Source organism: Sarcophilus harrisii, chromosome 1 (assembly GCF_902635505.1).
Source record: "Sarcophilus harrisii chromosome 1, mSarHar1.11, whole genome shotgun sequence".
Taxonomy (NCBI): domain Eukaryota; kingdom Metazoa; phylum Chordata; class Mammalia; order Dasyuromorphia; family Dasyuridae; genus Sarcophilus; species Sarcophilus harrisii.
Window position 1 is genome coordinate 260,781,198 of NC_045426.1, and position 16,324 is coordinate 260,797,521.

Below are 16,324 nucleotides of genomic sequence, written 5' to 3' on the forward strand. Positions count from 1 at the left end.
TAGGGAAAAATAAAATATTTAATGATTAAAAAAGAAAATATGAAAAAAGAAAAAATTATAGGTAATAGATGGAAAACAAAAGGTTTTTTGGGGAAAATATTTATCGTTCTATAAGTGAAATAAAAATTTTCTATAAACTATTTATATTCCCAAAGGGGGGAAATTAATATAGAATATCTCCAGTTTAGTTAAAATCATTGCCTTCCCTATGTTATGAAGTAAATGGGTCATTGACATATCTAAAAGTAATTTCTTCTTTCTCAGCCATTAATCTTGGAGAATATTTAAGGGGTATAGTCAAGGGAAGACCTGAATAATGAGTATTACTCTGAAATATTGACTCCAAATTATATTTTATTTATATTATGATGTTTTCCTTGTTCAAGATTCCTACAAATATTACTCAGACCTTCTTGGTTAGAGGACCATATCTGTAAGCTTGATGAGAGCTATGCCAATTTGTACATCTTTTTCTAAGCTAGAAAATTAATGAATATTAGATAAATGTTAATTTAAAATATTTCTAGTAGGCTCATGTCTAAAATGAATAATAAAGCATTAATATTTTTCTTCAGCAGAAACTATTAGTCTTCTGTACCAGCAAAGACCAAAAATAAGTCTATTACTGTGTTTTTTTCCAAAAGCAAACTTTCCAGAGAAATTCATGAATCCCTCAATAACATTAGAACACAAAGTCCTTGTAAACCCAAGGCTTAGGGAGAAAGAAAACAATCTCAGAAAATCCAAGAGTTACCTATTTTGTCAAGATTTAGAAGTAAATCACTACCAAACAATTTACTTGGACAACTAAATTCTACTGTCATTCATAAAAAATCACAGGGATCAGATAAACCAGTCTCCATAAAAAAAATAACTATTCAGCACAGAACACGAATCTCCTCTAATATATCCCCAATAAGTGGTAACCAAGTTTTCCCTTGAAAACTCCAATGAAAAGGAACCCATTCTCTCCTGAAATTGCCTAATCCACTTTTTGTTGTTGAAAATTGTCTGGGTTGCCCAGGGTCACACAGCTAGTAAATCTCTGGCAGAGTAAAATCTCTGGCAATGGATTTGAACTCAAGCCCTCCTGACTCCAGAGCTAGTGCTCCATCCATTGCACCACTTAGTTGTCCCCTTCTAATCCACTTTGGAACAGCATTAATTAGAAAGAAGTTTTTCTGTAGATAGATTCCTATCTGCATCTTCCTTCCACTCTTCCTTTTGCTCCCTAAAACCAGGCAAAATCATACTCTTCTCCTACTAAATAACCCTTCAAATTTTTGTCAACTTGTCAGTATCTATCTGGAACTGAACACAGTGCTCTAGATGTGGACAAGGCACTGAACAGCAAAATCATCATCCCCTATGTTTTAGATGCCTCTCTTAAACAGTACTAAAACTTCATCAGTTTTTTTAGTTGCTATGATGAATTGATCTTGTCAATAAATAGTTCACCAAAATTCCCAGTTCTGGTTTTTTTTTAAATGGTTATCTAGCTGTGTCTGTCTGATCTTGAATTTGTGAATTTGATTTATTAGGACTTAAGTTTATCTCTATTAAATTATACTATATTTGCTCTGTTGAGATTTTTTTGGAATCTGACTTTGTCATCCAACTTTATAGTTACTCTGCTTTGTTATAATACTCCAGGAATTCAAGAATCTTCATATTTTGATCCACTATCTTTATCTTGGTGCAATGTAAAATCAACTAAGAATCAGAAAACTTGGGTTCTATTGACAGCTCTGTCACTATTGGTTGTGCCATTTTGGGCAAGTTACTTCACTTCTCTGAGACTAATTTCCTTATATGTTAAAATTATAGGGTTGGGCCACCTGATCCTCAAGATTCCTTCCAATCATTAAAATTGGATAGAATAAGCAATTCGATCAACCTTACCAATGGACTAGATTCTGAGAATGAAACAAAGAAATTTAAGACATACAATACAACCCTTGCCTGCAAGGTGTTAATTGAGGATCCAGGTGGAAATCAATAGAAATACTTTTTTAAATTAATAATGGTATAAGGGTTAAATAATAATAATATGCTACTTAACAACATATAAATAATTCATTATAAAGTGAGTGGTATACTCTAGAAGATCTACAAATTGAGAGGAGTGGCCCCAAACTATCTTTTAAACTTGTTTTACATTACTTCCCATATTCTATGGACTAATCAAACTGGCCTTTTTTTTTTTTCTTTTTCTTACACTTATAATTCCATCTTCCATCTCTTTGCCTTTTCATTAGCCATTTTCCATGCCTGATTTCTCCTCTTTTTTAGAATCCTCCACCTTTTTGTAATGGTAAAGAACTGCAAATTGAGTGAATACCCATCAATTGGGGAACGGCTGAATGAGTTATGGTATATGAATGTAATGGAATATTATTATTCTATAAGAAATGATGAGCAGGATGATTTCAAAAAAAAGCCTGGGAGACCTACATGAACTGATGCTGAGTGAAGGGAACAGAACCAAGAGAATATTGTACACAGTAACAACAGGATTATGTGAATATTAACTGTGATAGACTTGATTCTTCTCAACAATGTTATTCAAAGGCAATTTCAATAAAGTTGGTATTGAAAATGCCATTTACATCCAGAGAGAACTGTGAAGACTGCATGAGGATTGAAGCATTTCACCTTTGGTTTGTTTGCTTTTTTCTTTCTCTTGGTCTGATTTTTCTTGCACAGCATGATAAATATAAAAGTATGTTTAAAAGAATTGCACATATTCAACCTATATCAGGTTACTTGCTACCGTGGAGAGGGAGGAGATAAGGGAGAAAATTTTGGAACACAAAGTTTTACCAAAAAAATATTGAAAACTATCTTTACATGTATTTGGAAAAATAAAATACTTTTGAAATTTAAAAAAAAAAAAAAGCTCAATCACTATTTTCTCTACATGAGGACTTTTCTTATTCTCTAATGGCTAGTATCTTTCTTCCCTTAGGTACCTTTTATCTACCTCTCATATTTATTTTGTATTTATTCTGTGTATATTTGTAAGAGTGGATGTTCCCAGAGATACCCCAATTAATGAAATCACAGAAGGCACAGAAACCCTAATTGATATCAATCAATAAGCAGAATAAATTAGGTATAAAGGAATTTTCCTGTAATCTCATTACAGTGCGAAGGACACACTCTTAATCAAATTAAAAGGCTTGTAAGACTTTGGGCTATTGGATGATAGCATATGATGCCACATAGGAAACATCTTAGGCTACAGACAGGAGGAGCACTTAGTCCAATGGTGAAGCAGCAGGTTAGTCTAATGACAGAATTAGTCACGTCTCTGAGAGGAAATTGCTCAACTTGGGGAAAGGAAAGCTAGATCTGTCTCTCTCTGTCTCTGTCTCTGTGTCTCTGTGTCTCCCTCTCTATCTCTCTCTGTCTCTGTCTCTCTTTTCTGTCTCTGCTTCTTTCTCTCTTCTCTTTTTTCTCTCTTTCTCTCATCTCTCCTTCTCTTTCTCTTTTCTCTCTCTCAATCTCCTCTCTTTCTATTTTCTTTCTCTTTCTTTCTTTTCTTCTCTCTTCTCTCTCCCTCTCTCTTTCTCTTTTCTATGTCTCTCTTCTTTCTTTCTGTCTCTTTCTCTGTCTCTTTGTCTCTGTCTCTGTTATTCTGTTTTTTTCTCTCTCTTTGTCTGTATGTGTGTGTCTCTGTGTCTCTCTCTGTCTCTTTTTGTCTCTGACTCTGTGTCTCTGTCTCTCTCTGTCTGTTTCTATCTCTGTCTCTGTCTCTCTTTCTTTCCCTCTTTCTCTCCCTCTCACTCCCTTCTTCTGTCTCTCTTTCCTTTTCTCTTCTCCTTTTCTCCCTTTCTTTCTCCCTCCCTTCCTTCCCTTCTTCTCTCTCTTTCTCCCTTCTCTTTTTCTCTCTGTCTCTGTCTCTGTCTCTCTGTCTTTTTCTCTCTCTGTCTCTGTGTGTGTCTCTCTCTGTCTCTCTTTCTCTCTCTCTGTTTCTCCTCCCTTTTCTCCTCCCTTTACCCCATCCAGTAACCATATTAATAGAGAGACTGGATCAATAAGCTACCATTTCATCTAGAGCACACATCAAGAACAAAACTGAACACAGAAAACTGCCCTAGTGAAGAAGCCATTTTAACAAGTATCACCCCCTTACAACAGAGAGGAGGATTGGTTGTGGACTCTAAAAAGACATCAATTCTCAGAGTCCAGAAGAGAGCTGTACTTTAGAAGAACTTCCAATAGCATTCTATGAAGGAGGAAAAGGACTTTCAGCACTCAGGAGTTGTGTCACTCCTTTATCACAGTGTTTTATACACGTGTGTCTGTTACCATTATATTCTAAAGTTTCAGTCCATTCTTCTGCTGGAACTCTGAATGATCTTGTGGAGAAGAGCGCTAGTACTAGGTTTTGGCAGTCTCTTCTCAAGGAGCTTGGAAGGATATAATCACCTTTACCTGAGCAGGACCCCTCTTTCAAGTTCTTCCTCTGCAAGTCTTCTGCAAGCTCTCTAGCTCATATTGAACTCTCCCTCCTCTAAACTACCAGAACTATGAGCATTTGTAGCCCTAGATATTTCTAAAACAAGAGTGAGCGAGATAGACAAGAAAATAATCCCGTCTTACCCTAAGGGAGTTAAACATCACGGAGTGGAGCAGAAGTAGACGATTTAAGGTCCCCTCCTCTAATTCTTGTGAGTAGAGTCGATATCTCTTTTCCAGTGGTTCTGCTACAGGAATCCAGTTACCTTCATCACATCCCAGAAAGGCAAAGAGGTCCCAAAAAGAGATGAAATAAAAATTAAAAAAAACAAGTGAGATATCCATGCTATATTGGTGTCTCTCTAATAAGATTATAAGCTATTTGAGGATAGAGGACATGTCCTGACATGGAACTTGTTTAAAAGTCTACTGAGACTTAGGATAGAAAATTATATGCATATCCAGAGAAAAAACAATGGAGACCGAATGCAGATTGAAACATACTATTTTCACTTTTTGGGAGGGGTTGCTTTTTGTCTCTTTTGGGTTTTCTCATTTGTTCTGATTTTTCCTTCATGACATGACTAATATGGAAATGGGTTTAAGATAATTGTATATGTATAATCTATATCAGATTGCTTGCTGTCTTGGGAGGGAGGAGATAAAGGAAGAAGAAAAAAATGAAATTCAAATATTATAAAAATGAATGTTGATTATTATCTTTACATGTAATTAGAAAAATAAAACACTATTGAGGGGAAAAAATCTATTATAGAGATTCCACATCTGCACAATTATAGGACTTCAAAAAATTCAACCAATTTTTGTAAAGCAGGACTTTGCTAAGTAATAACAACATACAGACAAACCAGGACAAAGGACTGTGAGTTACTGCCCAATTTCTATGTCCATAAACCTCTTGCTAAAAGGTAATCATCCTGCAGCTTTAAAAAAAACTGAACTTGGCCACCATCACATGTTTATTTCACAAACATTATGCCCATGAAACTATCCTGTGACTTGTAGGATGAGCACGTTCTTTAGGCACAATGATCACATGTAGTTGTTTTCTCATCAAATCAGAGTTTTCTATAGTATAGGATATCCCCTGCCTGAAAGGCAATGAGATTCTGGAATGGAGATAAAGGGAGCATGAAACATTGACCAATATCATTGAATAAGTTTTGAGTATAACTCCAAATGAATGCATCCATCTTAAAAAAAATGAAAAGAAAGTTCATTTGAAAGATAGGATCTTCAAATAAAACGGAAGCTCATTGAAAGTAGGGATTATTTTAGTCTTTGTATCTGAACCACTAGTGGTTAGCACAATGCCTGGAACAAAGTTAGGGGGGAGTGAGACATTTATACAGAGTATTTATTGCACTAAGATTTTTGAGAATCATGTATTTGTATCTTTACCATATTCTTCTCTAAAAGTAAGCTTTCAAAAGGTCATATTGAAAACAAAAAGGACAAAAAAAGAATGAGACCATCACTAGGAGAAGATGTTGTGTTGACAGATGAACAACAACAACAACAAATTCAATTCCTATTTTTTTAAATTAAATCAAACTCTTCTTTAATGAGAACAATTATATTCAGAGAAAAGAACAAATGTTGGAAAGAGGAAATTGAATTCTAATTAAGCAGTATCTAGCTGCTTTAAAGTTATATAGTTCAGGAAAAAAAATGTATCCCAGAGTACTAAAATGATTTATAATCATAATAAATTTATATAGTGCTGTATATTCTGCAGAGCCCTTTCTAATATTATCTCATTTTATTCTCACAATGCTGGGAGACAAGAACTATTATTATCTCCATTTTACAGATGAGGAAACTGAGGCAGACAAAAGTTAAAAGTGATTTTTTTCCAGGATCACAAAGTGTCTGAGGTTAGACTTGAAGTCACATCTTCCTGATTTGAAAGCGCTTACAGATATGATCAAATAACCATTGTTATCCAGAAAATTAAATTTCAATGAGATAATGATAAAGTCCTTCATGTAGCTTCATTTGAAACTCACCCAATAATAATATTCTGTATTTTATGTAGCACCTTACAATTTACAAAGTTATTTCATATTGATTATCAAATCTCTCAACAATCCTGTGTTGTAAGAGAAATGTTTTTATCCCCCTTTTTTGGAGGAGAGGCAGATCTCTGATTTCATTGGTGTAGGAAGCAATACATATAAAAATCCCTCTTTCAATTCAGATTAGCAACTTTTAGGACACTATGAAAGTAAATGATTTGCCCAGAATAATACAATCTGTATATATCTGAGGCAAGGTTCAAATTCAGATCTTCTGACTTCAATGCTATCTCTCTAGCTGTTATGACGTTCTTCCTTATCCTCAAAGTAGACCCTAGAAAACTTAATTCATAGAGAAATTATATGATTTGACTAAGGCCACATGAAACTGTTCTTCAGGCTCCTACTAATTTAAAGTTCTATTTTATATAATATGCTCCCTCACCATATTAACAACAGGGAAAAAAGTTCATGCAATTATGACAGATAGTCAGATATAACATATCCTTTGTAATTAATAGTAGTAGTATTACTAACACTACATTTAGTAGTATTTACTAAGGATAAATTGTATCAATAATATTATTATACTAATTTTCTATTAAACTTATCCAATTTCTTCAACTTTTGCTTCTTTAATTTCTAGATTATTCCCCACAATTAACACATCCATTATATTAACTGACCACAAGCAATCTTGTACAACTTCATATATTGTGTTCTAATTTTTAATTTTTTGTTTCTGTTGATATCAACTTCCTTTTATATCAACTTCCTTTCTAAATGTGTCCTTCTTCCCCTCCCTTTTCCCTACCCAGTGACCTACCTCTTATGACAAAGAATTAAAAATGAAAGAAAAACCAAGTGGTCTGGCAAATCTTATCCAACACACCCATCAAGACAGTATAAGAAGCAGTATGCACTTCTAATACCCTATTATTGCAAAGAAGAAAGGGGGTACATTTCTCATCTCTTTTTCAGGACCAAGACTCAGTTATTATAATGGTTTTATTTTGTTTTCTTTTAGGAGTAGGTGCCATACTTTGCATTTGTCAAACAGGAAAACTGGATTCAATCCTAGACATGTTTTAAGAGAAACACTGACAAACTAAAGTACAGTTGGAGTCCAGCTACTTAAACTATGGGTTGTAATCCATATGGGATCTCATAACTGAATATGGGGAGATCACAAAATTATGATTTATTATCAGTAAATGTATGATATGTATACCTATTTAATATACCTAAATACCCAGGATTATGCGAAAATTTCTTGAGCAAAAAGGGTTTGTAAATGGAAAAAGTTTAAGAAGCCCTGATCTAGAGGAAGGCAGTAGGATATCTAGGGATGAGGAGTAGAGAATAATCTAGAAACTAAAGGTAATTGAAGACAAGAAGCCTTTCCTGATTCCTTTTAATGTCTTGTAATTATCTCCAATTTATCTCTTTTATTATTCAGTTAATTATCTCTTCTGTTAGTTATTTCCAATTTAGCCTATATATAGTTTGTACATTGTTGCTTGCACATTTTCTCCTCTGTTAAACTGAAAGCTCTCTGAGAGTAGTGAGTATCCTTTGTCTTTCTTTGTATCATCTATGCTTGGATAATGCCTGACACACAGTAGATGCTTAATAAATTTTCTTGATTGATTTTAGAAGAAATATTTGAAGAAACCAGAGAGATTTCAGTTGGAAAAGAAAATACTAAAAAGAGATTTTATATCCGATTATAGTATCATCTCATTATAAATATACAAGTTTGTTTTATTTTTTTCAGGGCTCATTGTTTTTTCTTGGACTGCTTTTAAAAGGAAGTATTATGTACAGATAAAGGAATCATACAACTGTTCTCTACATTGGTCAAACAACAAATGGATTAGTCATGTTCAGTTTCATACCTTTCTGTTTGTTTTTGAGACTGGGTATCTCAAATATATATTACCTCAAAAGATACATTATCTCAACCAGGCATCAGTCACCCACAAGTATAATCCCACTCCTGAAAATCATAGAAATGTTCACTGTTTCCAGTGAGCTAGTTCACTCCCCCTTAGGATATCTCTCAATCTGATCCTGAGAGCTCCCCCAGGAGTTTTCTATTAGTGTCAGAATTAGTGCAGACACTTAATTGACAGCTCTGCTGTAGCTCAGAACTCCTGAACACAAATGATCCACTAGCTTCAGTCCCCAATGGCAGTGCCAACATACACCCAAACTGAAATGAGACATTTTCAGCAGGTTTATCAACTAAAGTATACTCAGAAGAGGATAATAAGAATGATTGGGGTGGAGGGGACCTGGTGATAATCTAGAATTATAGGACCAGTATTTGAAGAAACTGGCAAGATTTAACATGGAAAAAAAACTAAGGAAAATATTATATTTATCTTTAAATATTTGAAAAACTATTATTTGGAAGAGGAATATACTCATTCTGGTTTCCTCCACATGAAAAATTTGGAAACAAGCACAAATAAGAGGGAAGCAGATTTTTACCTCAATAGTATTGATACAACAGAGAAAATACTGGCTCTAGGGTTGGAGGACCTATCTTTAGTTCCCCACCTCTGATGCTTACTTCTGGTGTGACCTTAGACAAGTTATTTAAAATTGCTTATTTGTTTTTAAGTTAACCCAATTGTAAAATGAGGAAGAGGAACTAGATGGTCTTCAAGTTTCTTTCCAATTCTAGATCTATGATCCTATGAACTTTCTAACAGTGATAGTTGTCAATGCTGACAAAAAAGGATAGTGACAAATACTAGAGAGACTGTGGGAAAATGTCCTGTTAGAGGAACTATAGGCCCTGTCCAGTAATTCTGAAAGGCAATTTTGAACTATTTCTCTCAAATTTATTAAACTGTGTATATACTCAGCAATACCACTCCTAGATCAATATAGTAGAGATCAAAGAAAGAAGAAAAGTACTCAAATGTACACAAAATACTTATAGCTTCTTTTAAAGTGACAAAGGACTGAAAACTAAAAGGAGAGTGGTACCCATCAATTTGAAAATGGCTGAAAAAGTTATGGTATATGAATGTGATAGAATATTATTTTGCTGAAGGATAAGGGGATTGTTTCAGAGAAATTTGGGAAAACTTGTATGAACTGAAGAGAAGTGAGCAGAACCAGGAAAACTACAAAATTATAACAGTGTAAAGAAAAACTTTGAAAGATTCAGGAATTCTGATCAATACAATGATCAACCACAATTCCAGAAAACTATGATGAAATGTTCTGCCAACTTTGTGACAGAAAGATGATGGAATACTGAGACATATTTAGTTTAAAAAAAAAAACAACAAGGTCAACTCAGGAAGTTGTTTTCCTTGATGATATATGTTTTCGTTTTTCTTTCTCAATTTGAGGTGGGAAGAATGTGGGAAGGAGAGAAGGCAGACTTTCATGACTAAAATAAATAAAATTAAATTTTAAAAAACTGTCAAAACAATAACAACTACCTGAAAATAGAATGGGCTCTTTTAGCAAAACTGTAATTAAGTCATTTCAGGAAATGTTCAAACACATGGATCACCCTCCATCAGAGGTACTGTAGAAGCCATTTCCAAATGATCTCTTAGGTCTCTACCAACTCTAAGATTTTATAGTTCTATAATAGTGGCAGAAGAAGGAACAAGCACTGTTTGTAAGGAGTAGGCAGGGATAAAAAAAAAAAAATTATCAAAGTTAGAAATGAGCTGCAGAAAGTTGTAACCAGTGCTACTATCGAACAACTTTGTATGGTTTAGAAATATGTATGAGGAAGATTTGAGAAAATGCATCTCTCTCCCTTTTTTGAAGAGATGTGGAACTGAGGGTATCATGTTGCTATGTAGGTTAGATTTGCTCTACCCCTTTTTCTTTTTTAATTTTGTGTTAAAAGAGATAGTTCAATGGACAAGGAATAGAAGAATATATTCAGGAATGAAAGTGGTACAATAATAATATTTTAAAAACAAGTTTGCCTAGAGTTGACCCTGCCATTCAATAAAAGACAACCTTTTACTAAAACATAGGACAAATCAAATGTAAGCACCTCGAGGGCAGTCTATTTTTTTCATTCTGTTTTTGCATCTAAGATGTCTAACACAGTGTTCATCTTGTAAGTGCTTAGTAAATTTTCATTGGTCTATTGGATTGAATAGAACATGCACAAAAGGAAAGGACTTAAGAGTTCTTGAGTAATCTATATACATTCCTTAAAAAGTTTGAAAATGTACTTTTACATAGCTTATTATGATTTTAAGGGGAAAGACAGTGGAAGTTTTCTTTCCTTGCCCTTCATCCCCCCATTTAGCACCACCTCTTGCTTTCCCCAAAGTATTCATTTTCTCAGAATGAAGTCATTAACCTTGGTTTGCTGCATCTTTTCCAAATGGTTGTCATGACGACCAATGTTAGGTCACTAATGGAAGGATTAAGACACAGAAAAAATTCCCAGCCCAAGAAAGGGAAGACTAAAGCATGAAAAAAAGGGAAATACTCAGAATGTGACTTGCATACAGGCTGCCTGTGCCAGTAATGCACTGTGCACAATGAAAGCCAGAGTGTTTAATTGGTATTAAAAACTGCCTATTGAGCAAACAGTCTGAGCTTTACCCTTTATCAGTGCTCTCTGCTGCTGGATGATTTCCTCACAGAGAAGCCTGTGCTGATGGTAGCGCTGAATCACAAAATCCTTCTGGCACAAGAGGTTCTTCTGGTACAAGTTGTTTGCTTGAAGTTCTGTGTTCTCCACCTCCAGCTCATGAGCTTTACAGAGAAGCCTCAGCACCTCCCTCTGGTCCTTGTTAATTATTTGTTTGGGTAACAATTTCTCCATCTGGGAGGCTTTCTTCTTGGTATTGGCTAAGCGTTGCTCCAGCCCAGCCTGTGGAAGAAAGCAAAAGTTTGGAGGGAGATGAATCATAGCAACTCTGAGGGAAGAGTTTGGGTAAATTGCAGTAATTTACAGCAGTAAAATACTGATTTATATGTCTGGCTGGGATGCTTAAAAGTCTTCAGACTTAGATGTATCATCTGTCTATCATGGCATTTTGGGGTACTTAATATGTTGTGCTATTTTCTCAATGAGAGATAGGGTGGTAAGGATGGAATGAGTAGAGAGATGACTTCAGCCTCAGGGAGACCTGAGTCCAGTCCCACCTCTGACATACACTAACCATGTGACTCTTGGCAGGTTATTAATCTCTGAGCTTTAAGCAACTCTAGGAGAAACAAGGTTCTTAGGTTGGGACAATAGATGGATTTCAAAGAGTTCACAAACTTGGATGAGGGAAAAAAATCATTATTTTCATAAAACATTATTCTGAGAAGGTATTAGTAGTCTTCACCACATTGCCAATGCAGTCCATGACACAATAAAAAGTTAAGAAATTGCAGAACAGGTGCTGATTAGCATTGCTAGAGCAGAAAGACCTGGAGTTCTTCATACTGATGAAACCAAAGGTCTAGCAAAAAAAAAAAAAAAAAAAAAAAAAAAAAAACAGCAATTGTTACAATATAATAATAGAACTTTGTTATCTGGGCTGCTTAAGAATTAGAGACCTCAATCTTGTTTGACATAATGACTACAACAGTAGTTGCCAACCTCTTCAGGTGGGAGGATCCCTTTTTTATGTCAAATAATATTTCACAAATTGTCCCTCTCTTTCCTTTCCCCCCAATAATAGTTTTATTGTTAGAAACGAGCTTTCAAAGAAGATAACATTATTTTGAAAGGCAGAATGATTGGTATAATGGCTAGGAAACAGGACTCACACACTTGCTACCTGTGTGACTCTGAGCAAGTAATTTAACCTGTCTATCCATTAATTTCTTCATCTGCAAAAAATAAAAAGACTGGAATTGGTGGTCTTTTAATCTGTTTCCATCTCTAAATCTATTTAGATTAGCCGATATACTTAAAGTTAGCCACAAAATTACCAACTGCTTGGACTCAGCAGACATATATATACTTGGACAAGGCTAGTGAGGGAATTTGTGTTGCTTAACTTTGCATATTTGTGGCAAGAGTTTTGTTTTTCTTTTTCTTTTTCCCATGGGATGGAGTGGTAAGGAGAAAGGATGGATTTCATTCATTTTAAAAATTAATTAAAAATAAAATAAATCTATGATGCCATGGTCCTGTGACCGAAGAAAAAAGAAATCGGAAAAAATGTTGTCATGACTTCAGTAATGCTTTTAAATAAATTTATATTTTATGACTCTCAAAACATTAACCTAAATTGAAAAATAGTCATATATAGGAGACACCTTATTTGTTCTGTACAGAAAAGATCTATTTGTTTATGTATGGCTTCACATATAAATGTACAGACTCCTTGAAATAACTCCCAGATACCTTTTCCCTTTCTCCTACACACTTATAATAGAGCCATTGCCTAAAGATTGGGAGTTACTAATGGACAGAGTGCTGGACCTGGAGTCAGGAAGCCCTGTATTCAAATCCATCCTCAGATACTCACTGGTTACATGACTGAGCAAGTCATTTAATTTCTGTCTGCCTTGGTTTCCTTATCTGTAAAATGGGTATAATAACATTTCTGCCCACCTTGTTGTTATGAATTTAAAATGAGATAAATATTTGTAAAATGCTTTGCAAACCTTAAAGCATTATACAAATGTCATTTTATTATCATTAAATGAAACTAAGATATTGGGAGAGCTTTTTTGTGGTAAAAACAAATCTGTGACTTGCAAATCTTTGAAACTGAATACAATAATTTTCAAGGCTTTTTTTGATTTATGCATATAACGGCTATGTGAGATAAAAACTGCTCATTTTAACAACAGGGAGTAAACACTTTAAATAGAAGACTTAAGTGTTTCATCTTGCTTCACCTTTACTTTTTTTTTGTCTTTAAGGGTCAATAGTTAAATGGAGAACAGCTACCAGAAAAATGGCTCATCTTCCCAAGGAATTAAGTGGAAGAGGATCATATTCTTTACAAAGGGGGTCATCTAGAGATTATTAAAAGCTATGGTTTGTTGTAACTACCAGGCTTAACTGAAATTTACAAGTATATCTATCATATCCTTCTGGATAATCTAAAAACAGCTCAATATTCAGCAACAGGCTCAGAAATTCTTACTAAATTCTTCTAAAAATATTTTTTCAGCATAACACCAAGTCCTTCTTTTTATTTGTAGTTTTTATTTATACATTTTTATTTTATAGCACTTTTATTTCTGAATATATCCCTACTCTTTTCCCTTCCTCACCAATCAATCAACGAACATTACTTGAACATCTACTTTGTGCCAAGAACAATTCTAATTACTGCAAAAACAAAAATAAAATAGTTCCTGCCTTCAAGAAGCAAGGCTTCAGGAACTTTATTTGAGGAAATAAAACACACGTGTATACAAGGCCAATACAAAGCAGACTCAATATAACCTTGTATGGAAAGGTCCCAGCGCGAATTTATATGGAACTAGTAAAGGCTTTCTATAGAAAATAACATTTGATTTGAGTTTTTAAAAAAGTCAGAGACTCCAAGAGGTGAGAAAGGACATTCCAGATGAGGGAGATAACCAATGTAAATGTAAATTTTCATTTTTTATGAGGGAGATTTACATGTACCAGAAAAGAAGGATCTTATAGGGAAAGAATGAAGATTGAAGATTAGCCAAGGGGGAATGATAGAAGCAATCTTCTAGAAAAGAGTGTAAAAGATGGGATAATGAATATATAGAGAGGGGTCGACTTTGTTGAAAAGATGAGCAGCCTCATCAGAGACTGTAATAAAGAAGGAAATCATGAAAAATGATGTTAAAGGGTTATGAGATGAAAAGGAGGGGAGAAAAGGAAGCTACTGAGAATGGGCTTGATTTTCTTGGAAAAATATAATTTGAGGTCATTAGTTGAGAAGGTAGGAAAAGGACGTACTATGAAAAACTTGAGGAAAAGAAAAAAGGCTCGAAACAGTCACTAAGTATAAGTAGAATGACTAATTTCAAAGAAGTAAAAATTTTGCTTTGCTGTAGTGAGAGATGCAGTTGAGATCTAAGATAAATTTGTTGAGAAACCAGCCCATTTTGATCAACTATTCTCAAAATGTTCAAAAGGAACCTCTTAGGCTCCATTGATAATAGATGCATAATGGTAGTGACATAGTGACTAAGGAGTTCCTGAAGGAGAAATCACCTAGTGTAAAGGAGTTTCTGGACCAAACTTCTTGGAGAGAAGAGTAGTTCTAGGACTAGCAAATGAGCAGGAGTAGAGGTGGCAGATGGTTGAAATAATCTAGTGGTGCATTTTGGCAAGATGTGAGAGGCCATGTGACAAAGATGCATGGATTATTAGAGGATAGTTTAGGACTGAATTGATTCACTAGGGGATCAAGATTGGGAAAGAAGGACAGTATTGTCAGGGATGCAAAACAGAGGTAATGATGGCCTGGGAACATAATGAGGACTAGGTAGGGTGAGAATAAAAAACAAATTTAGAAATAAAAAATGGGCAGAGATGGAGTAATAGATTATGGAAAAGGCAGAGCCAAGATGGTAGAATAAAGACAGGCACTCACTTAAGCTCTCCCCAAAACCCTTCCAAATACCTTAAAATAATGATGCTAAACAATTTTTAGAATGGAACCCACAAAAAGACCAAGTGAAACAATTTTACAGACCAAGACAACTTAGAAGATTGGCAGAAAAGACCTGAGATGATAGATTATGATCCAATAAAGGAATTTCAAAGTTTTTCACTATGGATATAGAACACTATCTGATAGTATCTGATAAAAATACTGTCCTTTTGTGTACCTGTAGTAGAGAAAAAGAATGTCATGGAAATTGAGTAGACTGAGTAGATTGCAAACAAAATTGAGTAGATATTAGAGGTTAGGGTATTTGAAGGAACATCAGCATGTATGTTCCCGAATATGAAGGCAAGAGTTGAGAAAAGGAAGAATGTAAACTAGTCACTGGACTTAGTGAGAAAAGAAGGAAAGAGTTTATGATTAGTAGCTAATAGTCATCAGATCTGAACTGCATAATAAATTTGGAAGAGTGAATCTCAAAAGAGAGTTTACTGAATGATGGTGATAAAATAAGAGTTTGGAAGTGACAATGAGGAACAAGGAGTAGTCTAACCCCCTCTCTGTGGCCAGTAAATCAGAGAGGATAAAAAATGCACCCAGTGCTGGAAAAGGTGCTCAGGGATACAGTGCCCTCCAAGATGGGGCCAGGTCTTAGAGTGACTGCCAAAATACAAAAGAAGCATGAGAGGAAGAGGTATAAGATCAGAAGAGGAATTTCAAAAGACGTGGTAGAAGGAGCAATGATTTTAATGAGGTTGGAGAATAAGGAAAGGAAGACTAGGAATGTGGTACAGGTAGATGGAAATAAGATAACAGACAGTGACATGAGGGAAGGGAAGCAGATCTCATATTACTGTGAATGAGAGAGTGAAAGAAGGAAAGAAAAGAAAGAATAAAAAAAGAGAATTAAGCAGTTTAGTGAAACTCATCAACACACCAACTGAATCTTAAAGTAAATAAAGTGTTCCACACCATAATTCCCACCTCTGCAAAGAAGGGAAGGAAGACAGCATGAGTTTTCTCTTTTGAAAACTTTATTTTTTCAAAAGTGATATCTTTTGCTCCTACACCACCTGCATTTCTCAATGTTTGCCATTTTTTCCCCTTCTCAGAGATCCATCCCTTATAACTAATAACCCTAACTTTCATTTATTTCTGAATCCTCCTTTAAAACCATTCAAAAAGGGACCTTCTCTTCTTTACCTTGGAGACCAGAAAAGGCTCAATTGGATGCTTCATTAGAACAATACTTCCCTAAAGTGCTCTCTGGAA

General features: G+C 34.7%; 1 protein-coding gene across 1 annotated transcript in view; it reads right to left on the bottom strand.

Annotated features, from left to right (window-relative positions):
* LOC100915141 (kinesin-like protein KIF19) overlaps positions 1-16,324 on the bottom strand; it is a 100,138-nt gene that overhangs the window by 26,487 nt on the left and 57,327 nt on the right. Inside the window, exons 14-15 of the mRNA XM_023497486.2 lie at positions 11,106-11,376; positions 4,609-4,730 (exon numbers count right to left, since the gene is read on the bottom strand). Of these exons, the coding sequence (XP_023353254.2) occupies positions 4,609-4,730; positions 11,106-11,376 (393 nt within the window). The remainder of the gene's footprint in view (positions 1-4,608; positions 4,731-11,105; positions 11,377-16,324) is intronic.